Source organism: Meles meles, chromosome 19, assembly GCF_922984935.1.
Source record: "Meles meles chromosome 19, mMelMel3.1 paternal haplotype, whole genome shotgun sequence".
Taxonomy (NCBI): Eukaryota; Metazoa; Chordata; class Mammalia; order Carnivora; family Mustelidae; genus Meles; species Meles meles.
In genome coordinates, this window is record NC_060084.1 from 50,858,953 (window position 1) to 50,885,778 (window position 26,826).

General features: G+C 42.6%; 1 protein-coding gene across 4 annotated transcripts in view; it reads right to left on the reverse strand.

Annotated features, from left to right (window-relative positions):
* The window catches only part of LOC123931083 (caspase recruitment domain-containing protein 8-like), a 45,035-nt gene that overhangs the window by 4,065 nt on the left and 14,144 nt on the right, over window positions 1–26,826 (reverse strand). For 2 of the 4 annotated variants that reach the window (XM_045987813.1, XM_045987815.1), the window contains exons 2-12: window positions 15,754–15,875; window positions 14,037–14,135; window positions 12,519–12,665; window positions 11,146–11,301; window positions 7,022–7,077; window positions 4,920–5,070; window positions 3,925–4,154; window positions 3,591–3,853; window positions 1,800–1,925; window positions 1,299–1,440; window positions 212–256 (exon numbers count right to left, since the gene is read on the reverse strand). In XM_045987813.1, the coding sequence (XP_045843769.1) occupies window positions 212–256; window positions 1,299–1,440; window positions 1,800–1,925; window positions 3,591–3,853; window positions 3,925–4,154; window positions 4,920–5,070; window positions 7,022–7,077; window positions 11,146–11,301; window positions 12,519–12,665; window positions 14,037–14,135; window positions 15,754–15,797 (1,459 nt within the window). In that variant the 5' untranslated portion in view covers window positions 15,798–15,875. Of the gene's footprint in view, window positions 1–211; window positions 257–1,298; window positions 1,441–1,799; window positions 1,926–3,590; window positions 3,854–3,924; window positions 4,155–4,919; window positions 5,071–7,021; window positions 7,078–11,145; window positions 11,302–12,518; window positions 12,666–14,036; window positions 14,136–15,753; window positions 15,876–16,393; window positions 16,995–19,454; window positions 19,589–26,826 lie in introns of those variants that run through there. The other 2 variants (XM_045987812.1, XM_045987814.1) reach the window with 2 other exon arrangements.

The window sequence follows — 26,826 nt, forward strand, 5'->3', positions numbered from 1 at the left end:
CATCAGATACAAGATATTTTCCCCAATAAGACGCTGTTGCATGCTCAGAGTCTGCATATTAAACCCTCCCATGAATTTGCTCAAGTGGCTCAGACTCCTTCTTTGTGTCTGACAGCACTCAGTCTCTGTAACTGAAGAGAAGGTAGGATCCCTTTGAACCACATCACACCCCTCAAAACCTCCTGACGTTTGGTGTGGACACTGCACTCACCTGAGAGGGGAGTAGGCGATGCTGCAGCACAATGCAGGAGCTCCACTAGGAAAGAAGGAAAAATTGGAAAATGAACTGTTTACCTTATTTAGTTTTTCTTTTTTTTTTTTTAATTGTTGTTGTTGTTTTTTGTAATCTCTACACCCAACATGGTGCTCAGACTCACAACTCTGAGATCAAGAGGCACAGGCTCTTCTGACTGAGCCAGCCAGGTGCCCCTGTAGTTTCTCTGGTCTTTGATGCAATGCACCAAAGTAATTTGATCCATTTCCTGGGTTAAGGATCCCACTGGAACATTGATATACCTAATGGAACCCAATTAAGGAGAAGGTCACTCACTGCCCACCAAGGAAATGCATCAGAGGAAGAAATAGTTTTTTCAATATTCTATTTCTATTTCTAAGCCAATACGTGAGGAAATGTGAAAGCTGTGGTAAAATTATCATACTGTTCTACATAAATTTTCCTCCAGGCAAATGTATTTTAGACACGAAATACCGTCATAAAGTGAGTACATTTCAACAATAAGTAATGATATTCTTTTAACCCCATAATACTGGGTTTCTGATAGTGCAAAATTTATACGTTGAACACACATAAGTTGGTGGGAGATTTGCCGATTGGAGCCACCATCTGGGAAAATCACTAGAGTCTGTTTACCATGAAGCCTTCCACATGGTCTTACATGTTTGTCCTAAAAGCCCTGCTGTTCTTTGAAGTTCTGATCAATTCTGTGTCCTTCCTTCAGCAGCTGATTAGTCTCTATGTATGAAAACAACTATAAAATTGCCCAAAACAGAGAATTAAATTGACTTTCTGCTCTTTCTGATTCTTATGATTAGTATCTCTGTTCGCAGCCTCCTACATATGAGAGGGTCCAATTCTGCATAGCAACAGCCATCCCTATCCCAGGCAAACTTGACCAGTGTCTACGCTTCTGTTTCAACTCAACATTGAGTCTAAGCTGGCAGTAGATTCATTTTCTTCTCTGCGATGGGACCATAAACAGACACTTCACTACAACCCAGAAAAGAGGTGCATAATTTGTTTTCATCCCCCCAAAGTTAGACTTCATATTTTTACCTACCTGGCTTCACCAAAGTGTGCCAGACCAAAGTCTTGCGTGTTTGTTCGGTAACTTCAAATGTGATTGGTTCCTCCATCTTCCCAGCAAAGACTTTAGAGAATGCCTGGGGTTCTCCAGGACTCCTGTAGGATAATTTCAACTCCTAGAAGAAGCACAGCACTTGCCTTAAAGTATCAGGGGGTTGAGGACGGGGGTAGAAAGGCCTGTTTGCCTGCAGTGAACTGGTCACTGAAATATCAGCCATTTCCTCTACAGTCTCGTGACGGGTTGCGGTAAAAACAAAGGGAGAATGGTCAACAATCTTTCAAATTTACAATTTTAGGAGTTAGTATTATTCCATGGAAGGAAAGGTAGCCCAGCTCCTATCAGGGTATGGTTTGGAGAATAATCACCTGAGCTACCAAGCCTCTCCTAGTCTTCCTTAAAAAAAAAAAAAAAAAAGGAAGTACAAAATATTTTGAAACCTGAGTGAAATTTGAGTTAGATTCAAATTCTACTGACCTTGGGCATTATTTCCAGGCGAGCCAAATCGGACAGAATATAAGAGGAAGCAAAATACAGGGGTTTCACGGGAGGGGAGGTCTGCAGACGCACACCATGAAACTTAGTTTCTTCATCATCTATTGCCTGAGGAAGAAGCAGCAGAAGAAAATCAGGGAGCAAAGCTAAAAGTAAACATATGCCGCTGGACTTGAGGGATTTTATTTTTTTTAAGATTTTATTTTTAAGTAATCTTTGTACACAATGTGGGGAGCAAACTCACAACTCTGAGATCCAGAGCTACAAGTTCCTCCAGCCGCCCCAGCTTGGTGCACCAGAGACATGTGTTAATAAAATTTTCCTGCTGGTTATCTCAGAGCTAGGGATTTCTTTCATTTTTGTTTGTTTGTTTGTTTTGTTTGTTTGTTTGCTTTCCTTGACGGGGCAGAATGGGCAGAGGAAGATGGAGAGAGTGTCTTTAGCAGGCTCCAAACTCAGCACAGAGCCCAGCTCTGGGCTCCATCTCAAGACCCTGAGATCATGACCTGAGCCAAAATCAAAGGTCACACACTTAACCAACTGAGCTACCAATCGCTCGGCACACAAAGATTTCTTTCTTTTTTTTTTTTATTCGTTTATTTGTTTATTTACAGCATAACAGTGTTCATTGTTTTGGCATCACACCCAGTGCTCCATGCAGTACGTGCCCTCCCTATTACCCACCACCTGGTTCCTCAACCTCCCCCCCCCCCCGCCCCTTCAAAACCCTCTGGTTGTTTTTCAGAGTCAAAGGTTTCTTTTTATTACAAATCTCTGTAGAGTTTGATTTTTCTTTGTATAATGTGGCAGGGATGGCCTGAGTGTTCCTCAAATCCGGGGACAAAGAGGCTTCCTCCTTGTGCCTTGGCAGAGGACCATTGCTGTCTGCAGCTGCATCTATGAGGGACGAGGGTAGAGACGACTTCCCTCCATCGCAAGGCTCCTGCTCCATGAGGTGACTGCCGCCTGCCCACCAGCAAGCAATACAGCAGTGACGTCACCCCAGAGAGACCCAGAAGCAGAACAGAAGAGACCTCAGAGCTCTCTGAGGATCTATCCACGATACAGAATAGAACTCAAACAACAAAATAATAATAACATTCGACAAGTCTCAGCTACAGCTCAATACACACTTTCTGGAATTAACAAGCAAGAATTGCCGTCAAAAACAATTACAGTAGATGCTCTCATCAGTCCAATTAGTAAATACTCTTGGTGGGTAGCAATCAGGTCGGGGCAGGAGGGGGAAAGAGAAGCTGGTGATGTCCACTTCTCCATCTCCATCTCCATGCTGCACACATGGTATGTTCACTGCAAACATGAGGGAGCGATACATTTATCTGCGTATTTGATTCATGTTAAAAGAAATCCATAGATCCAAAAGGAAGGGTGTTCAATGCTGAAACATGAGTTTCACGTGAGCATAGATGATGCTCAGTCGGTTAAGCATCTACCTTCAGCTCAGGTCATGATCCTAGGGTCCTGGATGGAGTCCTCCATCCACCTCCTTGCTAAGCAGGGAGCCGGCTTCTCCCTCTGCCTGACACTCCCTCTTCTTGTGCTCTCTCTTTATCTCTCTCGGTCTCTCTATCTCTCTCACTCTCTCTCTCTCTCTGGCAAATAAATAAAGACAGTCTTAAGAAAAAAAAAGAAAGAAAAGAAGAAACAAAGAAAAAGAGAAATAAAGAAAGCAAACAAACAGAAACAGAGACACAAGGTCCGAGGTTATAAATGGACATATAATTCTCTCTTCTCCAAATCTGCCAACCTTACCTTCATCAGCAAGGCGTCACTGGGGATAAGGTACAGGTGAAATTTAATATCTTCAGGGTAGAAGTGATAATAGAGCAGTGCCGTGGAAGTGATGGGGACTGGAATACCAATCGCACTGGCCAATTTCAGCAGCATCCCCATCAGAGAGAAGCTGGGGTTTTCCAGGACGGCATAGAAAGGCTCCACTCGGGCTGGCGTCTCTAGGACCATCCCTTCATCCTTAAAATGGGCAACATGGAACCAAGACATATCGACTTCATTTGCTGTAGGACAATGAAAAAGGGCATTAGACAGTGTTCCCCACCATTCCCACAGCCCCCTCTCCTCTCCTTACCTGGCAGGGAGATGATGTGAGGGAGGTGGATTTCAGCAATGACCCCCTCAGGTTCCACGGAGATATCAAACAGTGGGCCTGCCACCATCCACTGCTCCTCGTGCTGTAACTTCAGTTCTGGATGCTGACTCCAAGAATCGAACGCTATCCTCACGGTCACTGCTGCTGTTACCAAGAATCCAAGGCGTGTCGCTGGCCACATATAGAAGCCAGCCATGGGGAAGTGGACGCTGAAAGGAGCCAGAGTGATAGTCATGCTGGGAGAAGACCAGGACTTTGACTTTTCTTTTTTAGATTTATGTATTTCAGAGAGAGTGAGTGAGAGATCCTTAGCTGGGGAAGCAGCAGAGGGAGAGGGAGAAGCTGAGCAGGGAGCCTGAACTGGGGCTCGACCCAGGACTTCAGGTTCATGACCTTAGCCAAAGGCAGACCCTTAATCAACTGAGCCACCCAGGCTCCCCGGGTCTTTGATTAAAGAACAAAAGTGCAGAGGGAGGGGCTCCTGGGTGGCTCAGTGGGTTAAAGCCTCTGCCTTTCGCTCAGGTCATGATCCCAGGGTCCTGGGATCGAGCCCCGCGTCGAGCTCTCTGCTTGGCAGGGAGCCTGCTTCCTCCTCTCTCTCTCTCTGCCTGCCTCTCTCCCTACTTGTGATCTCTATCTGTCAAATAAATAAATAAAATCTTTAAAAAAAAAGTGCAGAGGGATGTGGTGTTTGTGGTGGAGCAAAGTTCAAGACCCTTCTGTGGCTTTCACCACATTAGAAAACTCTGGCGAGTTAATGACACTCTGAGGGCCCCATTTTCTCTGTATTCTACATGTGTTGAAATTAAAACACCAACTCAGTGCATAGGATCAGAGAATCCTGACAAAATTTCCAATGTCGAAGGGATGAATCGCATACCTTATCATGTAGGTGCGTATGTGTAAGTATCACACAGCACAGACTTCCTTTATGGGAGAATTGTATCGAAACAATCAGCATCTTCAATTCTTACCTGTATTTGCTTGCACTCTCATCAATCAACTCAATATCCACATTTCCTTCAGGTCCCAGAAACTGGTAACTATGACAAGCTGGTCCAACCCCAAAAAAGAGTTTAGGAGCCTCGAGGGGCACTAGTGTCTTCTCTTCCAACCAAGTCTCTTCTGAAAAATACACATTGTACGTGTCAGATGTGGATTTGCTGGAAAAGGCATGGCCTAAAGGTGTTCTGGATTTTGAATTCCACGTGTGCTGTTGGGAATCCAGATATCCGAGAGACGAGTATGGAGGGAGAACAAGGGGCTTTGGTCTTGGAATCCAGACAAAGAAAGGCACACGAATGTTCTTGGTCACTACTGAAACTGAACCCCCAAACTTAAGAAGGAAGCGAGGCTGGATGGCTTTGTTGGGGGCAGTATTCACCTCGGGCAGGAAGCACCGCAACTAAATTTCTACATGGTCCCAAGCAGCAGCTAACACCTGATGCTGGCGGGGGAACGCAAGTCCATAAAAGGAGCAAGCATGAAAGCTTAAGAAGGAAAATCACATCTGTTCACCCTAGTGTTCACCACCATCCAACCCAAGGCACCGCAGACCATCCCCTGGTTCCCCCAGCGTTTCCACCACCCAGCTGGGGGAGCCTTCCCAGCAGCACTTAGAGACCTTCTACGCATGCGCTGCCGGATACCATCCTCTCCGCTCAGACTCTGGGTGAGGATGATTTGCGTAGAAGAAATATCTGTACCCTGGATGATAGAAGTCTCTGGAATACTGTGCTCGGAGAAAATTGGTTTATCAAGAATTACATATGATGGAATCTCATTTGGCAGAGAGTAGGGATTTTGGATAGGAAAAAGGAAAACTCTCAGACGGTTACCTAAACACTCTGAGCCTTTTTTTCCTCCCATGTCAGGTAGACTAATGCTACCCACACCTTATAGAACTGCTCTGAATCTTGGTACTAGTTGTGTGGCACCTCCAGAAGGGTGACACCATCGGTATCAACTGTTCATGTGAACACAGATGAGCTTCCCCCAACCTGGTGGCTGGTAAGCACAGGAGCTGAGCTGAGCATCAGGACACAGTGCCCTGCTCTCCAGAATCTCACATGACTTTCAAACTACTTCACACCAAGTGGGACACTTTCCAACCATGAGCACTTAGAAGTGGAGCGTGTAATGACAGGATCTAGGACAGTCAAGTCGGGTAAATTTTTCCAACCCAGTGAGCATCGGGCTGGTATAGTGCTGAATTTGAAGATGGAGCATGTAAGAAAGTCCTAATGCTGAAATGAGGTCATAAGAAAGAACTCTTAATCCAATAGGACTGATGTCCTAGTGTCCGTATATGAAGAGGAAGAGACACTAGATCTCTCTCTCTCTCTCTCTCTCTCTCTGGATACACAGAGGAAAGGCCATGTGGGGGCCCAGGGAGAAGGTGACTATCTACAAGCCAGGAAAAGAGCCTTTACCAGAGACTAAAAATGCTAGTACCTTGATCTGAGAATTCTAGCCTCCAGAACAATGAGAAAATTAACTTCTATTGTTTGAATCACTTCGTCTGGGGTATCTTGCTATGGCAGCCCTAGGTTTCTGATACAGTAGGAATGTTTTCTAGCCCAAAGCCACTCAGAGTACAAATGTCACAAAGGATCAAGACCCTTAAGCACACATTGCTTATGTTTTGAACTCTTGGCATGGATTAGAATAAATGAAATCAATCCCCTTTTAATTAGCTCAAACATGACCCAATGCTGTCACACCTCACCTGGAAGATTTCTCTCCTCAGTTTGCTTTATTTGTCTTGACATAGAGTCTAGACGATGCACTCATAGAGTTCCCTTGGATAACAATAAGAGAATGTGTTTAATGTCCCTAATAGAGTGTTTGGAATATGGAATCCACTCCAGTCATGATATCCAAGATTATACCTACTTCATGTTCCCATTTATATTGTAGGGAGGATGGTGTTAGAGCTAAGAAAAATTGCTTTTGATGAAATTTTGATGAAAAATTGCTCCAAAGATTTCAAAACTGTCTTCTACCAATAAAACCACAGGACATTTCCATCAACCCACTACACACCCCTGGCTTCACCTCTGTATTAGACAATTACCCGATCCTAGTATCTGTGCAGATTCCTGGTCTTCTGATCCACTGCTGCCTGGGGCCCTTGAGTGTCAAAAATAAGGAAATTATTAGAAATCAGCTCACAAGGGGTGACCAACTGGCTCAGTCAGTGGAGCACATGGTTCTTGATCTTGGGACATGAGTTTGAGTCCCACATTGGGTGTGGAGATTACTTAAAAATAAAAATCTTTAAAAAATAATAATAATAAATAAAAATATTTTTTAAACTTTAAAAAGAGAAAAAAATAAATCAATTCACCAAAGGAAATGAAGGGGATGTGATTAAAAGCTAGAGCTCTTTTGCCCAAACAATGGCCACTAGCCAGGAGGGGCCATTTAAAATCTCAATTCAATTCAGTTTAATTCAACCAAATTAAGTTAAAATCCAGCTCCTCAGCTGTACTATTCACTCTTCAAGTGCTTCATACCTACCTGTGGCAAATGGCTACCATATTGGCTGATGCAGAAGAGAACATTTCCATCATCCCAGAAAGTTCTACTGGACAGTCCATTAGACTCTCAAAAAAGAGAGGACTTGGACAAAGTGAGGTTTCTTAACCAGATATATGAAGAGTAGAACCATGGGGACCTCTCAGACCAAATGTAGCTTGACCATTCTATGTCTTCTCCTATTACACCAGTATCCAAAGTGGTCACACTTCACTTCTTTTGTTTAAGTTGCCCTGACTGGGCACGTGTCGCTTCAGCTGGCGGTAGTGCAAGGAGCAAAGGCAGCAGGGAACTGGGCTCCCATCTGGGTTTGGGAGATGACTGCTGGGATTTCTGAATCTGGTGGCATCATGGCCAAGGAGATGAGGCAATACCTGCGGGTAAGTTAGATGCACGGTACCCGCCCTGAGTCCTTTACTGTGCAGTCCGTTCACTACCAACAGCGTGCACTGAGTATATTTGCCCGAAGTTTCTAAATGCAGACAGTGCTTAGAGAAGAATGTTCTAAATGAATTTGCAACACTTATTGCAGAAAATTCACAGAAACAAGAAGCTGGACTTAGCGAGGGTCAAGGCACGGCAGGGAAAAGGGAGAGAAGAGCAGAAGAGAAGTGGAAGGGGTCAAATAAAGTAAAAAAGGAAGACAATACCACAAAACGTTAGGATTGCCAATATTCCAGAGCAAAAAGAAATATGTAAGAGGAATGTGAATTTCAAAAGTGGCCTTAAAGAAGCTCAGAGAGGAGCGGCCTGGATGATTCAGTTGGTTGTGCATCCAACTCTTGATCTCAGCTCAGGTCATGATCTCAGGATTGTGAGATGGAGCCCTGAGTTGGGCTCCTCTCTGGCTGGAGTCTGCTTGAGATTCTCTCTTTCCCTCTCCCTCTGCCCTTCACCTCACTTGCTTCCACTCTCTCTGTCTCTCTTTCAAATATTAAATCAAAATTTTAAAAAAGAAACAGAGTTGGGGCATCTGGGTGGCTCGGTGGATTAAAGCCTCTGCCTTCAGCTCAGGTCATGATCCCAGGGTCCTGGGATTGAGCCCCACATCAGGTTCTCTGCTGAGCAGGGAGCCTGCTTCCCCCCCGCCCCTCTGCCTGCCTCTCTGCCTACTTGTGATCTCTGTCTGTCATATAAATAAATAAAATCTTAAAAAAAAAAAAGGAACAGAGTTTTCATTTTTCATTTTTTCTCAAAGAGTCCGTGATGCCTCAGTTAACAGGAGAGGATGAAATCATCATTCAGGGAGGCCATTACAGATGACATACTTGATGTCATTCAGGAAAAATGAACAGAGGTGAATGATGACGGCATTGAAGACCTTCGGAGAAGCAAAGAAATGACTTTTGAAAAATGTGTCTATATTTAAAGGTTGAAACCAAGAGGTGATGTGGCCAGAGGGAGAGAGGCTTTTTAAAAAAGATATATTTATCCTACATTAAAACTGTAGATTACACTCACCCTTAGCATATGCACTGTTCTGGATATGTGGCTGCTTGGTTGTTTTTGTTTTTTGTTTTTTAACTGCCAAAGTCTAATAAACAGGGGAGGCCATCATGCTTATTCATGAAATAGAATTTAGTCAAATAAAGATTTAGGAACACTGGGTATAAATAAATAAATAAATGGTTCTGATCGATATCTATGACTATTGGAATAAAAACATTGAATTAGCAATTGACTCATGGGACAATACTGCCCCATAGGAGGGGTCTCCAAATTTGACTGCACCTGGGAAGCTTTAAAGAAAAAAAAAAAACAAACAATAAATGGGTCGCAGCACAGATCAATCAAATCAGGAGGCAGAGGCGGGACCTCAGCATCATTACTTTTTTTTTTTCTTAATCAGAGAAAGAGAGAGTGCACATGTGAGCACAAGCAGGGGGAGCAGCAGGCAGAGGGAGAAGCAGGCTTCCCACTGAACAAGAAGCCTAACACAGGACTCGAACCCAGGACTCCAAGATCTTGACCTGAGCCGAAGGCAGATGCTCAACTGACTGAGCCACCCAGGCGCCCCAGCATAATTACTTTTAAAGTTTCCCAAATGGTTGCAATATTTAGCCAATGTTGAAAATCATCATATATAGAGTGAGCTAGTGATTCATGAAGGAAATGCCTGACTGCGAGACATGTGCCCGAACACAGGTGATATTTTCTGGAAGAGGACAACCAACTCTATCCGATCTCTGTCCTGGTGAGTTGGAAATGTGGAATGAATCAAGACCAGGGGCATCATGGGGCAAGAGTCCTAGCTCCTAAGAAGGGGTGTGATGAAAGAGGACCGAAAGCACTGGTTTCTAGGGGTACAGTAGTTATTGCATGATTGATGCCATGGGACCATGAAATGTTTAATTTCACTGACATTTTCTTAGATTCTCCTGATTTCTTGCTCTATACATGTAATCCTTGATCTATAGATTCCTTATATATTCCTTGATATCTCTATTCACTTCAACATGAAAGGGATTCACAGAGGAACTATACATAGACTAAGGCTAATAAAGATGCGTATTTGGAGAAATGGAGTTAAAAGAAAGGATTTGTAGCTCTTTTCTCAAAAGGGTTTTGGGCAAACCATGGGAGAGAAACTTGACCTGCCCTCCTAAGTCTTGGTGCTTTGTCTGAGGCTACAAAATCAGCCACGGGTTATGTCAGCCCCACGCAAAGCACTGAGAGGAAATACACTACCTTCTGTTCTCTGCTTGTGCACACTGGGTTCCAGTGGATGGCTGAGGTCAGGGTTAGGAGGTGGGAGGGAGCCACTGGTGAGTGGGAGCCAGCTCATCCCATATCGTGGGATCTGACCATTACTTTTCCAAGAATTTATTGGGTAGAATGTTAAACATGCTAACATAAAATTAAATTATATAAAATTTTCATTTAAGTAGACCTATATTACAAACAAAGGTAATAAATGCTGAAAACTTAGGACTTTCTAATTATTTTACTACATCTTCCTATACTCCATGCTCTTTTTTTTAAAGTCTAGTTATTTATTTTTTTGTAATTTCCACACCCAATTTGGGCTTGAACTCAGGGTCTCAAGATCACAAGTTGCATGCTCCACTGACTGAGTCAGCAAGACACCACCATACTCTGCTCCCTTGAAGTTATTTCCATCTATGGTATCCGAGTGGTGAAAATACTCTGTAGTTGGGCTACTGCACACCTATTTCCAATGTACTGTTCCCTGCCCTGAACAGGAACAGCATGTTGGTAGTTTGAAATCCGCCATGATGGAAGTAGGCACCCCACAGAAATTGGCAAACGCTACCACCAAAGGCTCTCTTCTTCCCCTGAACATTTTCCAGCACGACCTTTCACAACCCCAGCCCATCCTTCCTCCTCATCATCAGTCAGTTTCCCAGGCACTGAGCTGGTTACTTGCATTCATTCCCAGCTCAGCCAATGACACAGTGATCTTTGCATCAGTTGCTGCCTTTCTGTGTACAGCTTCTCAAGACGTCTTCCTGAAGGAAGAGGTAGCTGGCCTCATTCAGAAATTTCTGGGTTTGTTGGTTAAGACTGGATAAGCTTATTCATTCTGCCTCTGATTCCTGTATCAATGACCCAAATCCCCTGATTCTCTTGTGCCCTGTGATATCGAGGAATGGAATCCAATACTTCCATCAGCTTTCCCTGGGTAATCATTCCCCTTACTTGGAAACAGCTTCCTCCCAATACACAGGTTCATCAGCAGGGATGTGTGCTGTTGGCCCTGTTGTTATCATGTCTTCATAATCTGAGGAAGGACAAAGCTGGAGACCCTCGTCCCATGTCTCATAACAACTGTATAGTGATTCACCATAATATTCACTGGAAAACAGAAGGAAACTTATGTTATGAATACAGCATGGCAGTCTGGTGACAGGACAATCTATGTAGCACGACTTCATGTTCATTAAAAGCCCTAGACCCCATGCTTTGTCTGTAGGGAAACCTTCTCTCAAGCCCCCATGACTCCATCTCACCCTCATTATAACGGATTCAGCTGCGTCTCTGTGTCCCACTCCACATTGCTCTCTCCATCCCGGGGAAGCAGAACTCACTCAAGTCTCAAATCCTAGTACTTGTTGTAAGGTTTTGTTTCATGATAGGCCATTGACCTAAGTGACCTTGTTGAGAATTGTAAGGAGAAGATTCCTAGCTTATATTCTGCATTCACCCATCACTGGTGTCCAAGAGAATGGGACTCTATTGTGATTAAAATTCCAAGACATCAGTGAGATTATGTGTGTGTTGTAAGGACCCACGTAGTACTAAGGCTCCTCTTCTACCTCCGGTCTCCATGTGGTAGGGACACATGAGGATGCTAAGAGGGAAGGAAACGGTGGATATCAGGCTTGTTTTCTTCTTCCACTGGGGATCCTCATCCAGATATGGAACTGGAAAGCCCTAAGCTAGGTGCTTTCTTATTCTCACTTGAGAGCTGGTCTCTGGTCTCCCTTGCCTGACTGAGACCAAGACTGGGGTTAGGAACCAGAGAGTGTCCTTTGGGCCAACACCTGCATTGTGTAACATGGTAGCCAGTAGTCACATGTGTCAATTTAAACTTAATTTTTGGGATGCCTGGAGGATCAGTTGACTAAGCATCTACATTTGGCTCTGGTCATGATCCAGAGCCCTGGGATTGAGTCCCCCATCACCTCCTTGCTCAGGGGGGAGCCTGCTTCTCCCTCTGCTTGCCACTCCCCCTGCTTGTGTGTGTGTCTCTCTCACACAAATAAATAAAATATTTTTTAAAAATAAAAAATGAACTTAAATTTTAAGTAGTTAAATTTGAAAATCAGATCTTTGCATGAGATCTGCTGCCTTTTTGTGTACAGCTCCTCAAGACGCCTTCCTGAAGGAAGAGGTAGTTGGCCTCATTCAGAAATTTCTGGGTTGGTTGGTAAGACTGGATAAGCTCATTCATTCTCCTGCTGATTTCCTGTATCAATGACCCAAATCCCCTGATTCTCTTGTGCCCTATGATATCAATGAATGGAATCCAATACTATTACCCGCTTTCCCCAGGGAATTATTCCCCTTACTTAGAAAGAGCTCTCTCATAAGATGGAAGTCCAGCAGCTGGGACATATGGTGTTGGCCCTTCTGTTATCACCTCATATCCTGAGGAAGTAGGAGGCCTGAGATCTGTCACCTTTTCCACAATACGTAGAGTTCTAGCACAATTTTCACTGGAAAACAGAAGGAAACTTATGTTATGAATACAGCATGGCAGTCTGGTGACAGGACAATCTCTGTAGCATGACTTCATTTTCATTAAAAGCCCTCAACCCCATGCTTCGTCTTTAGGGAAACCTTCTCTCAAGCCCCCATGACTTCATCTCATCCTCATTATAATGGATTCAGCTGTGTCTCTGTGTCCCACTCCACATTGCTCTCTCCATCCCGGGAAGCAGAACTCACTCAAGTCTCAAATCCTAGTACTTGTTGTAAAGTTTTGTTTCATGATAGGCCATTGACCTAAGTGACCTCATTGAGAATTGTAAGGAGAAGATTCCTAGCTTATATTCTTCTGCATTCACCCATCACTGGTGTCCAAGAAAATGGGACTCTATTGTGATTAAAATTCCAAGACATCAGTGAGATTATGTGTGTGTTGTAAGGACCCATGTAGTACTAAGGCTCCTCTTCTACTTCCGGTCTCCATGTGGTGAGGGACACATGAGGATACTAAGAGGGAAGGAAACAATGGATATCAGGCTTGTTTTCTTCTTCCACTGGGGATCCTCATCCATATATGGACCAGGAAAGCCCTGTGCTAGGTCTTTTCCTCTTCACACTTGACAACTGGGTTCTTGTCTCCTTTTGCTGGCTGGGCTCAAGACTGGGGTTAGGAACAAGGGAGTGTCCTTTAGGCCAAGACCTTCCGCGTCTAATATGATAGCCACTAGCCACTCGTGCCTATTTAAACTTAAATTTTAAGTAATGAAATTTGGAAATCAGTTCCTCACTTGAATTAGCCCTATTTCAAGTGCTCAAACACCACAAATGGCCAACGGTTTCCATAGTAGACCCAAATATAATATGAATATGAATACGGATATGAAGTATGTCTCTCGTGGCAAGAATTCTATTGATGGCCCTGACCTTAATCATCTGCTCCAGACAGCTGACTGGAGACTGGCACTACAGTATCTGGCACTGGTTCAACCAAATGCAGGGGATCTTTGAGAAGGGGTGGGTGGATGAAGCAACTGAGGAATTCTTGTGCTCACCAGCAGCATTTTCCAGCCTCTCAAATATCACCTTGAGACAGAGCCTGTATCTGAGTTAATAGTACTGAGTCAGTGTCAGTTTCCTAGTTTTGACAATGACTATTGTTATAAAAGGTATAATCATTAGAGGAGGCTTGGTTGAGTGTACATTTTTGCTCCTTCTGTACTATTTTTGTTGCTTCCATCAGTCTTAAACTATCTCACAATAAAAAGTTATAATGACAAAAAAGAAAGAACAAACACACTGATTTTGAGGCAAATTTCTGTGAGACAGAGGACGAGATCCAAAATCTTCCCTTTTTGCCCACTGAATACAGTGTCCCTTACCTTTGATACAGTATAGGGCGTGAGTCCTGAGGAGCGTGGTGGAGCATCTGACTTTGTCTTGATGGGTCTGTGCTTCCAAACCAGCAGCACCCACACAGCCTAGGAAGACACAAGGGGAGTTGTGATTTCATTTCGTGCAAAGAACTTGGTGGTGGGATGGTCTCTTCGCTGTGATGGAGAGGAAGAAGCACAAATTTTATGTTCCGTCTTCAGAGGGGCATTCCCTGATGTCCGCCCTGGGATCCACTTATTTCACAGTGTTAACCCTTCCTCTGTCCCCGCGCAGCAGACGGTGATGTCATCCCGGGGGACATGCCTCAGTGGACTCTCAGCCCTTCATGCCCATCACATTTATATGTAATACCTGCAAAGACTGGCTACAGACTCGTATATAACTTGTTTAATACTTCTTCTTCTAAAGTAAGAGGTAAGAAATTCCTTCTTCTCGTGCTGTCCTTCACCAGTCCTAAACAGGAGGGAACTTTTTTTTTAAAGGTTTTATTATTTATTTATTTGACAGAGATCACAAGTAGACAGAGAGGCAGGCAGAGACACAGAGGAGGAAGCAGGCTTCCCGCCGAGCAGAGAGCCCGATGTGGGGCTCGATCCCAGGACCCCGGGATCATGATCTGAGCTGAAGGCAGAGGCTTTAACCCACTGAGCCACCCAGGTGCCCCAGGAGGGAACTTTTTATAAAGTTGCACAACACTGGATGAATCATACTTCCCCAAAAGGAACATCTGTTTAGTGTGAGTTTGTTGTGACTACGGAGACCAAAGAGATAAGAATCCACAGGTTGGCAAAGCCACTTCTTAGAACTTACACTCATATCAAAATTGTGGCTTCACTCTCTGGGTTAAGTATCGGTTTTCTGACTTTTAAATAAGGATATAACACAAAATTAATCATAGAAGGGTAATATTACTTAGTACCCAAGCTAGAAAACATTGTGTTCCCGGAGAAAGTGACTCACTTCAGTGATCCTCCTTATTCCCTGGCCTGTGGGGATTCTACACACGCCATTGTAGCTGAATCTTTGGTCCGATTCATTTACTGCAAGTTCTAAGACAACGCAAAAACGTGCATGAATTGGTCACAGAAGAAACATGAGACTATGAAAGCATGTTGATGGGGAGAAGCAGAAGCACTCCTGGATGGAGCTTAGTGGGCTTGCCTCGTGCCATGGGGTGGTCAAAAGCATGGCCATGGCATCAGGGAAAGAGCTGGAGGAACATCCATAGACTTGCTATGCTCAGGTATGAAGTGCTCAGGTCAGAGTCAAGGTCATATTACCCCACGATGGAGAGAAGAAGTCTAAGTAATACATCTGGATGCCCAGGCAGGTTTTCCCCTTCTGGTTTGATGAGACAAGTGAAAAAGTAAAACTGTAAGCAGAGGGGCGCCTGGGAGGCTCAGTCTTTAAGCCTCTGCCTTTGGCACAGATCATGATCCCAGGGTCCTGAGATGGAGCCCCACGTCGGGCTCCCTGCTTGATAGGGAGTCTGCTTCTCCCTCTCCCTCTACCCATCTGCCTGGTTTGTATCATCTCTCTCTCTCTCTCTCTCTCTCTCTGTCATAAATAAAATCTTATTTAAAAATACAAGCAGAGCCTTTTCTTAAAAAAAAAAAAAGGCCACAGTACTCTGTATTTCATGGAACAACAATGATACACAGAGGAATCAAAGCCATCAAAAGCTCTCAAAGGGTAGATACATACCTTCTCCATGTCAGACAGCATCTCCGGGATCTGCCAGAGGACATCTCCTGGGTCTCTTCCTTAAATGTATCTGTTCTTGTTGATCAGCCGGCGTGTCTCTCTCTGCTATGTCTCTATTAATCCTGAGAAAGAAAAGACTATTGTATTCAGATAAGTTGGAAGAACTTGCAGATAAATATTAACTGTTCTATCTCCACACCATAGCCCAAATTGCCTATTGTCCATTCAATAGAAATACATCAGTTGATTTGTTTCCAATAATGCTAGGCTCTTGCGAGAGAGACCCAGAAAAGATTATGAACTTTAAAAGTTATTTTATTTCATTTTCTGTGTAACCCTCTATGTGCAAATACAAAATATGTAGAAGTAACTCCAAGATCAGAGGAGTAATATCACTAAGATGGCAGTAGCCTCCCATTCCCGTGACGAAGATTAGTAATTACACAGCTATCCATAAACAAAAACAGCTCCGGAAGACATCTGGCTTCTGCATAAGAATTTGCAGCAACACGGTGGGATAAAAAACTGGAGGGAAAAAAACACAGAGAATGGGAAGAAAGAACAACTTCATTTTGCACGCACCACCTCGCAACTTCTGGATTATGGAATCGGCTTTGTTCCTTAAACCTCAAGAACCAACCTCTGCTAGCTTCAGGCTTGTCCTCTGCAGCCCCCACACCTCTCTCAGCCGTCAGAGAATGGAGGAGAGTCAGGGCCTTGCTCTGGATGAGGCTTTGGCTCAAGGGAATGTTGGGGCTGCTTTGATCTTCCATCCAGACCATTAAACTTTCTCCGCATCCGCAATAAGGATGTTTCTCTTTCCTATAGTCCATGAGTTGGATAACACTGAGGCCACTGTTTCTCTTTCTTATAGTCCATGAGTTGGATACCACTGAGGTATTAATGAGCCCAATTTCAACAGTGATGTGTCTCAGGGGCTAGGGAGGCCTGATGAGAGGGAGAGAGAGGAAGGCCAGTGGGGCATCAGAACACACACAACATGTGTTGATCAAGTTCACCGTGTTATGAAGGCATGGTTCGTTACAACAGTAGCGTCAAAGATGGCTCACAGCAGGTCACCAGAACACACATCATGATAATGAAAGTTGGAAACATTGTGAGATGTACCAAAATGTGACACAGAGACACAGTGAGAAAATGCTATTGGAGAAGTAGCAGTGGTAGCCTTGCTCGATGCTGGTGGCCCCAAACCTTCAGTCTGTAAAAAAGGTAGTGTCTGCAAAGTGCTAGTGTTGTAAGATTTCTCTTCCCTGTGTGCCCATGGTTCTTGGTCTCACCTCTCTGCGGAACAAGAAGGTGCGAATGAAAAGGTAGAATAGGTGAAGAGTGCCAGGCAATAAAGCAAAGTTTATGGAGCAATAGGAAAGTTTTCTCGAGCAACAGTACAAAGCTCACAAGGATGGGGGGTTTTTATGGGCTTGTTGACAGGCTGTTTTAATCTGGTTAACCGTCCAAGCCCGTGTCACCCAATCAGGTTTTCCTCCATGAGGCATCTATCTATCAGGCAGTTAGTTGATAAGGTGGGAAAGGATGAAGGGTTCCTTCCAGGGTGGTGTAAAATGCTTTTAAGAGATATTTTCTCTTAGGGTGGGGGCTTCTTGTCCCTGCCTACATTTCTTTCAATAGAGCGTATCATGCTTAGTGAAATAAGTCAATCGGAGAAAGACAACTATCATATGATCTCCCTGATATGAGGACATGGAGAAGCAACATGGGGGGGTAGGGGGATAGGAGAAGAATAAATGAAACAAGATGGGATTGGGAGGGAGACAAACCATAAATGACTCTTAATCTCACAAAACAAACTGGGGGTTGCTGGGGGGAGGTGGGATTGGGAGAGGGGGAGCGGGCTATGGACATTGGGGAGGGGAGGCGAACCATAAGAGACTATGGACTCTGAAAAACAACCTGAGGGTTTTGAAGGGTCAGGGGTGGGAGGTTGGGGGAACAGGTGGTGGGTAATGGGGAGGGCACGTTTTGCATGGAGCACTGGGTGTTGTGCAAAAAGAATGAATACTGTTACGCTGAAAAAATAAATAAAATGGAAAAAAAATAAATTATAATTGTAGGAAAAAAAATAATCCTTCATTACAACAGCATGAGATGTACTTGAATTAAAATTCTTGCGTATTAACTGATCCATTTTCTACAACATTGGAGATTCTTCTAAACATTACTTAAAAGTCCTTAAGTGGAATAAAATTCATCATTCCCTGACATATTAAAGAAAAAAACAACAGCACAATGGGCAGATGGCATGGCTGAACAAGTCTGAAGGAGAAAACACAAATTTTCTGACAAGATTTTAAGTTAATTTATTTAAGTTATCTCTACACCCAACATGGGGCTCAAACTCACAATCCCAAGACCAAGTCACATGCTCCTCCCACTGAGCCAGTCTGGTGCCCAAGAAAAGATTTTTGATTCATTACTGATTATAGAATTCCCCATGGAAGCCACCATGAGATAGCATTCTTGCCCACAAAAGTGATGAAAATAAGAAAATAGGACAAAACCAAGGGTCAATGAAGACGTAAAGCAATAGGACTCAAACTGGTAGTGGGTGGATTTTGGAGAAAACACAAACACTTTGGAGGATAATTTGGCTACATCTAGGGGAAAAAAAGATTCAAACATTGAAATGCTTTGAATCAGCAACCCCATTCTGTGAATCTCCTATGTGCACCCAGAAATGCACAGAAAACGTTGACCGTGTTATTGCTTGCTGTGATGAAGAAAGTAGGAACTAGCTAAGTGTGAATTCTGCCTTTAGCCCAGGACATGATTCCAGGGTCCTGGGATTGAGTCCTGTATTGGATTCCTTGCTCAGTGGGGAGCCTGCTTCTCCCTTCGCCTGCCACTCCCCCTGCTTGTGTGCTCTCTCACTCTCTCTCTTTCTGACAAATAAATAAATGAATTCTAAAAAAAAAAAAGAATGGATACATGGACCATGATACCATCACTACATTAACTTGATAGAGTAATTAATGGGAACTCATTAAGGCATCTGGTTGGCTCATTCATTAAAGCACTCGACTCTTAATCTCAGGCAATGGGTCACACCCCATGTTGGGCGTGGTGTCTACTTAAAACAAAACAAAACTGAGGAATTAATTAGAACCACACGCCAAACATGAGTTGATACAAAAAGAAAAAACATAACAAACAAGCAAACAAAAATAATGCCAATTAAAAGTCAAATTGCTAAAGAGATGTATTACAGCTTGATACTAAGCAAATAAAAATGTTCATATACATTTAGAAAACTATGAATAATGCAGGAAGATTAATGCCAGGTGCTGGACAGCAGTTAGAGCTGAGGGGCTAGACGCCTTCCAGAGGGAGCTCCATGCCCATCCTCAGTTTTATCTAAAGTGTCTTATTGTGCCTGTGATCTACTCTATTGAAAAGAAAGGTTTGTCTTTTAAAAGGAAGAAAAGTCTATTACAAATTCTGCAAAAGTGAGTTTAATTTGGCTTTCTTCTGGCTCAGATGCCAGCTCTGGCTGACTCAGATCCACCACAACTCACATGGCTGCTGCAGGTCATGAAAACTCACTTCCCCAGTGTTGCTGATTCCAAAAGGAGTTTGGAAATCAGCAGTCTGTAGCTAAGAGCTACTCTCATTTGTTCCTCCCGCCGCTAAGGTCACACCACCTGCTCTTTACCTGTAGCACTTACCAGCTAAATCTCAGTTTCCCTGGAGTACAGAAAGGAGAAGACAGGGGCTGGTGGCTTGGAGAAAGCAGGGCTGGTGGCTTGGAGATCTCCAGGCTGCTCTAGGTTCTATCTATCTGGGGAAGAAGTACCCCAAAGGGAAAAGTCTAAAGCTGAATCAGATGAGAAGTAGGGACCTCCCCTTAATAGAAGCCCTGCCTTCTGTTACTTATAACCTAATGTCTTCCCTAAGTTGGGGGAGTATAATGAAGGATAGTTGGAAGAAAAGCAAGCAGAGACAAAAGGCCCCCACCCTAAGAGGAAATCACCATTAAAAGGACTTTACACCCCCCCTCCCAGAAGGAGCCTTCCACCCTTTCTCCAAGAGATCAACTACCTGATAGGTAAAGGAGTGCATGGACAAAAAAAATCTAATTGGGCGATAAGAGGCTTGGAGGGTTAATCAGATTAAAACAGCCTGTCAAAAAAAAACAAAAAAAAAACCAGCCTGTCAACAAGTCCATAAAAAAACCATAAACTCGGGAACTGCAGTGGCAATCCTCTCAGGTTCCTCGCTCTACGGGAGTTTCGCACTATGTTCAATAAACTTTACTACCGCTCCATAAATTTTGCTTGACTGCCCATCACTGTTCATCTGGTCTATCTTTTCATTCTTCCAAGCAGAGTGACCAAGCACTGCAGGCATTAAAGGAATGGAAGTCCTGCAACAGTTACTGATACTCATTTTAATTTTTTTTTTTAAGATTTCAGTTTTGAGCAATCGCTACACTCAATGTAGGGCTCAAACTCACAACCCTGAGATCAAGAGTTGCACGTTCTACTGACTGAGCCAGCCAGGTGCCCCACTAATAGCAATTTAAAATGTTTTTATAATAATCAATTTACATTAATTTTTATATTGTTGATGTTAATAATCTTGAATTGTGAATGGAATACTATAATTATGACAGGGAAGCTTTATTTAAATTGAAATATATAGGGGAACCTGGCTGGCTCCGTCTGTAGAGCTTGTGGCTCTTTCTTTTTTTTTTTTAATTTGTTTATTTACAGCATAACAGTGTTCATTGTTTTGGCATCACACCCAGTGCTCCATGCAGTACGTGCCCTCCCTATTACCCACCACCTGGTTCTTCAACCTCCCACCCCCGCCCCTTCAAAACCCTCTGGTTGTTTTTCAGAGTCCATAGTCTCTCATGGTTCATCTCCCCTTCCAGTTTCCCTCAACTCCCTCTCCTCTCCATCTCCCCACGTCCTCCATGTTATTTGTTATGCTCCACAAATAAGTGAGACCATATGATACTTGACTCTCTCTGCTTGACTTATTTCGCTCAACATAATCTCTTCCAGTCCCGTCCATGTTGCTACAAACGTTGGGTATTCATCCTTTCTGATGGAGGCATAATACTCCATTGTGTATATGTACCACATCTTCCTTATCCATTCATCCGTTGAAGGGCATCTTGGTTCTTTCCACAGTTTGGCGACCGTAGCCATTGCTGCAATAAACATTGGGGTACAGATAGCCCTTCTTTTCACTACATCTGTATCCTTGGGGTAAATACCCAGCAGTGCAATTGCAGGGTCATAGGGAAGCTCTATTTTTAATTTCTTCAGGAATCTCCACACTGTTCTCCAAAGTGACTGCACTAACTTGCATTCCCACCAACAGTGGAAGAGGGTTCCCCTTTCTCCACATCCTCTCCAATACACGTTGTTTCCTGTCTTGTTAATTTTGGCCATTCTAACTGGTGTAAGGTGGTATCTCAATGTGGTTTTAATTTGAATCTCACTGATGGCTAGTGATGATGAACATTTTTTCATGTGTCTGATAGCCATTTGTATGTCTTCGTTGGAGAAGTGTCTGTTCATATCTTCTGCCCATTTTTTGATATGATTATCTGTTTTGTGTGTGTTGAGTTTGAGAAGTTCTTTATAGATCCTGGATATCAACCTTTTGTCTGTACTGTCATTTGCCAATATCTTCTCCCATTCCGTGGGTTGCCTTTTTGTTTTGTTGACTGTTTCCTTTGCTGTGCAGAAGCTTTTGATCTTGATGAAGTCCCAAAAGTTCATTTTTGCTTTTGTTTCCTTGGCCTTTGGAGACATATCTTGAAAGAAGTTGCTGTGGCTGATATCGAAGAGGTTACCGCCTATGTTCTCCTCTAGGATTCTGATGGATTCCTGTCTCACATTGAGGCCTTTTATCCATTTCGAGTTTATCTTTGTGTACAGTGTAAGAGAATGGTCGAGTTTCATTCTTCTACATATCGCTGTCCAGTTTTCCCAGCACCATTTATTGAAGAGACTGTCTTTTTTCCATTGAATATTTTTTCCTGTTTTGTCGAAGATTATTTCACCATAGAGTTGAGGGTCCATATCTGGGCTCTCCACTCTGTTCCACTGGTCTATGTGTCTGTTTTTATGCCAGTGCCATGCTGTCTTGGTGATCACAGCTTTGTAGTAAAGCTTGAAATACGCAACGTGATGCCACCAGTTTTGTTTTTGTTTTTCAACATTTCCTTAGCAATTCGGGGTCTCTTCTGATTCCATACAAATTTTAGGATTATTTGCTCCAGCTCTTTGAAAAATACGGGTGGAATTTTGATCGGAATGGCATTAAAAGTATAGATTGCTCTAGGCAGTATAGACATTTTAACAATGTTTATTCTTCCAATCCAAGAGCATGGAACAGTCTTCCATCTTTTTGTGTCTTCTTCAATTTCTTTCATGAGTGTTCTGTAGTTCCTCGAGTACAGGTCCTTTACCTCTTTGGTTAGGTTTATTCCCAGGTATCTTATGGTTCTTGGTGCTATAGTAAATGGAATCAATTCTCTAATTTCCCTTTCCGTATTTTCATTGTTAGTGTATAAGAAAGCCACTGATTTCTGTACTTTGACTTTGTATCCTGCCACGTTACTGAATTGCTGTATGAGTTCTAGTAGTTTGGGGGTGGAGTCTTTTGGATTTTCCATATAAAGAATCATGTCATCTGCGAAGAGAGAGAGTTTGACTTCTTCCTTGCCAATTTGGATACCTTTTATTTCTCTTTGTTTGATTGCTGTTGCTAGAACTTCTAATACTATGTTGAACAAGAGTGGTGAGAGTGGGCATCCTTGTCGTGTTCCTGATCTCAACGGGAAGGCTGCAAGCTTTTTCCCATTGAGGATGATATTTGCTGTGGGTCTTTCATAGATAGATTTTATGAAGTTCAGGAATGTTCCCTCTATCCCTATACTTTGAAGCATTTTAATCAGGAACGGATGCTGGATTTTGTCAAATGCTTTTTCTGCATCAATTGAGAGGATCATGTGGTTCTTCTCTCTTCTCTTATTGATTTGTTCTATCACATTGATTGATTTGCGAATGTTGAACCAACCTTGCAACCCAGGGATGAATCCCACCTGGTCATGGTGGATAATCTTTTTAATGTGCTGCTGGATCCTGTTTGCTAGGATCTTGTTGAGAATCTTTGCATCCATATTCATCAGTGATATTGGTCTGAAATTCTCCTTTTTGGTAGGATCTTTGCCTGGTTTGGGGATCAGGGTAATGCTGGCTTCATAAAAAGAGTCTGGAAGTTTTCCTTCTGCTTCAATTTTTTGAACAGCTTCAGGAGAATTGGTGTTATTTCTTCTTTGAAAGTTTGGTAGAATTCCCCAGGGAATCCGTCAGGTCCTGGGCTCTTGTTTTTTGGGAGGTTTTTGATCACTGCTTCAATCTCCTTACTAGATATCGGTCTATTCAGGTTGTCAATTTCTTCCTGGTTCAATTTTGGGAGTTTGTAGTTTTCCAGGAATGCATCCATTTCATCTAGGTTGCTTAGCTTATTGGCATATAACTGTTGGTAATAATTTCTGATGATTGTTTCTATTTCCTTGGTGTTAGTTGTGCTCTCTCCCTTTTCATTCATAATTTTATTAATTTGGGCTTTCTCTCTTTTCTTTTGGATTAGTGTGGCCAATGGTTTATTGATCTTATTGATTCTTTCAAAAAACCAGCTTCTAGTTTCATTGATACGTTCTACTGTATCTCTCGTTTCTACCTCATTGATCTCTGCTCTAATCTTGATTATTTCCCTTCTTGCATGTGGAGTTGGTTTGATTTGTTGTTGATTCTCCAGTTCTTTAAGGTGTAGAGACAGCTGGTGTATTCTGGATTTTTCAATTTTTTTGAGGGAGGCTTGGATGGCTATGTATTTCCCCCTTAGAACCGCCTTTGCTGTATCCCATAGGTTTTGGACCGAAATGTCTTCATTCTCATTGGTTTCCATGAATTATTTAAGTTCATCTTTGATCTCCTGGTTGATCCAAGCATTCTTAAGCAAGGTGGTCTTTAGCTTCCAGGTGTTTGAGTTCCTTCCGAACTTTTCCTTGTGATTGAGTTCCAGTTTCAAAGCATTGTGATCTGAGAATATGCAGGGAATAATGTCAGTCTTTTGGTATCGGTTGAGTCCTGCTTTGTGACCCAGTATGTGGTCTATTCTGGAGAAGGTTCCATGTGCACTTGAGAAGAATGAGTATTCTGTTGTTTTAGGGTGGAATGTTCCGTATATGTCTATGAGGTCCATCTGGTCCAATGTTTCATTCAATGTTCTTATTTCTTTATTAATTTTCTGCTTCGAAGATCTGTCTATTTCTGAGAGAGGCGTATTAAGATCTCCTACTATTATTGTATTCATATCAATATGACTCTTTATCTTGATTAATAGTTTTCTTATGTAATTGGGTGCTCCCATATTGGGGGCATAGATATTCACAATTGTTAGATCATCTTGGCGGAGAGTCCCTTTAAGAATTATGTAGTGTCCTTCTGTATCTCTGACTACAGTCTTTAGTTTAAAATCTAATTTATCTGATATGAGAATCGCTACCCCGACCTTCTTTTGAGGCCCATTGGCATGAAAGATGCTTCTCCATCCCTTCACTTTCAGTCTGGGTGTATCCTTAGGTTCAAAATGGGTCTCTTGTAGACAACATATGGATGGGTCCTGTCATTTTATCCAATCTGCAACCCTGTGTCTTTTTATGGGCACATTTAGGCCATTCACATTGAGAGTGATTATTGAGAGATGGGTTTTTATTGACATCGTGTTGCCTTTGAAGTCTTTCTGTCTGTAGATTGTTTCTATATTTCTGTTCAATGATATTCTTAAGATTTTTTTCTCTTTTATAGGACCACCCTTAATATTTCCTGCAGTATCAGCTTGGTGGTTGCAGTCTTTTAAGCCTTGCTGTCTTGGAAACTCTTTATCTCTCCATCCATTTTAAATGTCAGTCTTGCTGGATAGAGTATTCTTGGTTGCATGTTCTTCTCATTTAGTACTCTGAATATATTTGCCAGCCCTTCCTGGCTTGCCAGGTCTCTGTGGAAAGATCTGACTTTATTCTAATGGGCTTTCCTTTGTATGTAAGGAGCTTCTTTGTCCTAGCTGCTTTTAAGAGGGTCTCTCTTGAAACATAATTCCTCATTCTAACTATAAGGTGTCGTGAGGACTTTCAAGAATCTAAAATCTTGGGAGGAAATCTCTCTGCCTCTACTACATGAACGTTGTTTCCATTCATGAGATTGGGAAAATTTTCATAGACAACTTCTTCCACTGTATCTTCTAGACTTCTTTCTTTTTCCTCCCCTTCAGGGATTCCAATAATTCTGATGTTGGAACGTTTCATGGCATCGTTTATTTCCCTGATTCTGTTTTCGTGGCTTCTGAGCTGTTTGTTCCAGGCTTCCTCCTGATCCTTTCTCTCTATCTGTTTGTCCTCCAGATCACTAATTCTATCTTCTGTCTCAGTTACCCTAGCTTTTAGAGAATTTAGATTAGATTGGAACTCATTGAGAGCATTTGAACATCATCCCTGGTGGCTTTCAGTTCTGCCCTAAGATTGTGAACATCATCCCTGGTGGCTTTCAGTTCTGCCCTAATCAATTCTGTTTGGTCATCCATGGCTTTCTCCAACCTAGCTATTTCCTGGATAATTGTTAGTCTGAATTCCTTTTCTGACATATTGTCTATGTCGATAGCCATTAGCTCTGTTGCTGAAGGCCCATCCTCTGTATTTTTCTTCTGTTGGGTATTCCTCCTCCTAGTCATTTTGGTAAGAGATGACTGAACAGACGCAGCTGGACTTATCGATTGTGGTGCAGTCAATGTGCACCCTGGAACACTTCTGTGCAATCAGGATTCCCCACCCAAATGAGAGAAAAAAGAAAAGAAAAAGAAATAGAGAAGAAGAAAGAAAAAAAAAGGGAAAAGAAAAAAGGAAAAAAGAGAGAGAGAGAGATAGGAAAAAAAGGGAAGATAAAAGAGAAGACTCAGCCCAAATGGGCCACAGGGTAAGATTTGTGAAGTATACAAACAAAAACAGACAAACAAAAAGACTGATAAAAGTATATGACAAGAGAAAAAAATATATATATATAAGCAAAAAAAAGGGAAGAACCTCATCAGAAAGAACCCCAAGTATAAGATTTATATATTATCACGACAAACACAAATTCACAGAAACACTGACAGAAGGAAAAATTGGGAGAGTGGTTATAAATTCTCAGTGTGGGTGAGGAAGGTTATTTTGATTCTTCCTGAAGGTATCTTGATGTTTTTGTTAAGGGACTCAACTTTCCTAAGTTACAGAGGGATTAGAAACTGGTTTGCCTATAGGGGTAGCATTGATTGGGGAAAGGGGATTACCTTGAAGTTTAACTCTATATGTATAGTAGAAAATAAAAATTAAAAAAGAACAAACTAGACTAAACTAAGTTAAAATTTTAAAAGTATTAAAAAATAGAAAAGCAAAAGAAAAACACGGGTGTATGTATCAAAAAGTTCAGGTTAGGAGGTTATTAAAGAACTTGATGTACTGGACATCTCAGTGTGGTGGTAAATATGTTAAAAAATTATCTGTATGTATAAAAAAAAAGAACCAGAATATTGGTAAAGAGTTGAAAATAAAAGTTGTATTTATGAAGTAGTGGTGGTTGTTCTCTTGTAGTCTTTTTTTTTTTCTTCCTTCCTAGTTGGTTTTCTGGGGGAGGGGCCTGCCACGTGGGTTTTCAGACAATGATGTTCCCTGAGTTAGGTCCTCCCGCTCCCCTCAAGGGGGTGGGCTCTGAAGAAACTGTTTTTTTCAGGCTTTTGTTCTCTGGGGGTTTTTATGTTCTTTCATCTGCTTTCTCTCGCCTTGACAGCTTTTGATGGTTTTTGGAGGTTTAGAGGAGAGCAAACTGCACCCCGACCTCCCTCTCAGAGAGAAGCCTCAGAATGTTTTGCAAGAGCTGCTGGCAGAGTCGGTTCTGAGTCACTGTCCCTGGGGATGCAGGAGCTCCTCGTTGTACCCAAAACCAGGGCAGCGGTGGCTGTCTAGGCAGCTCCAGACCG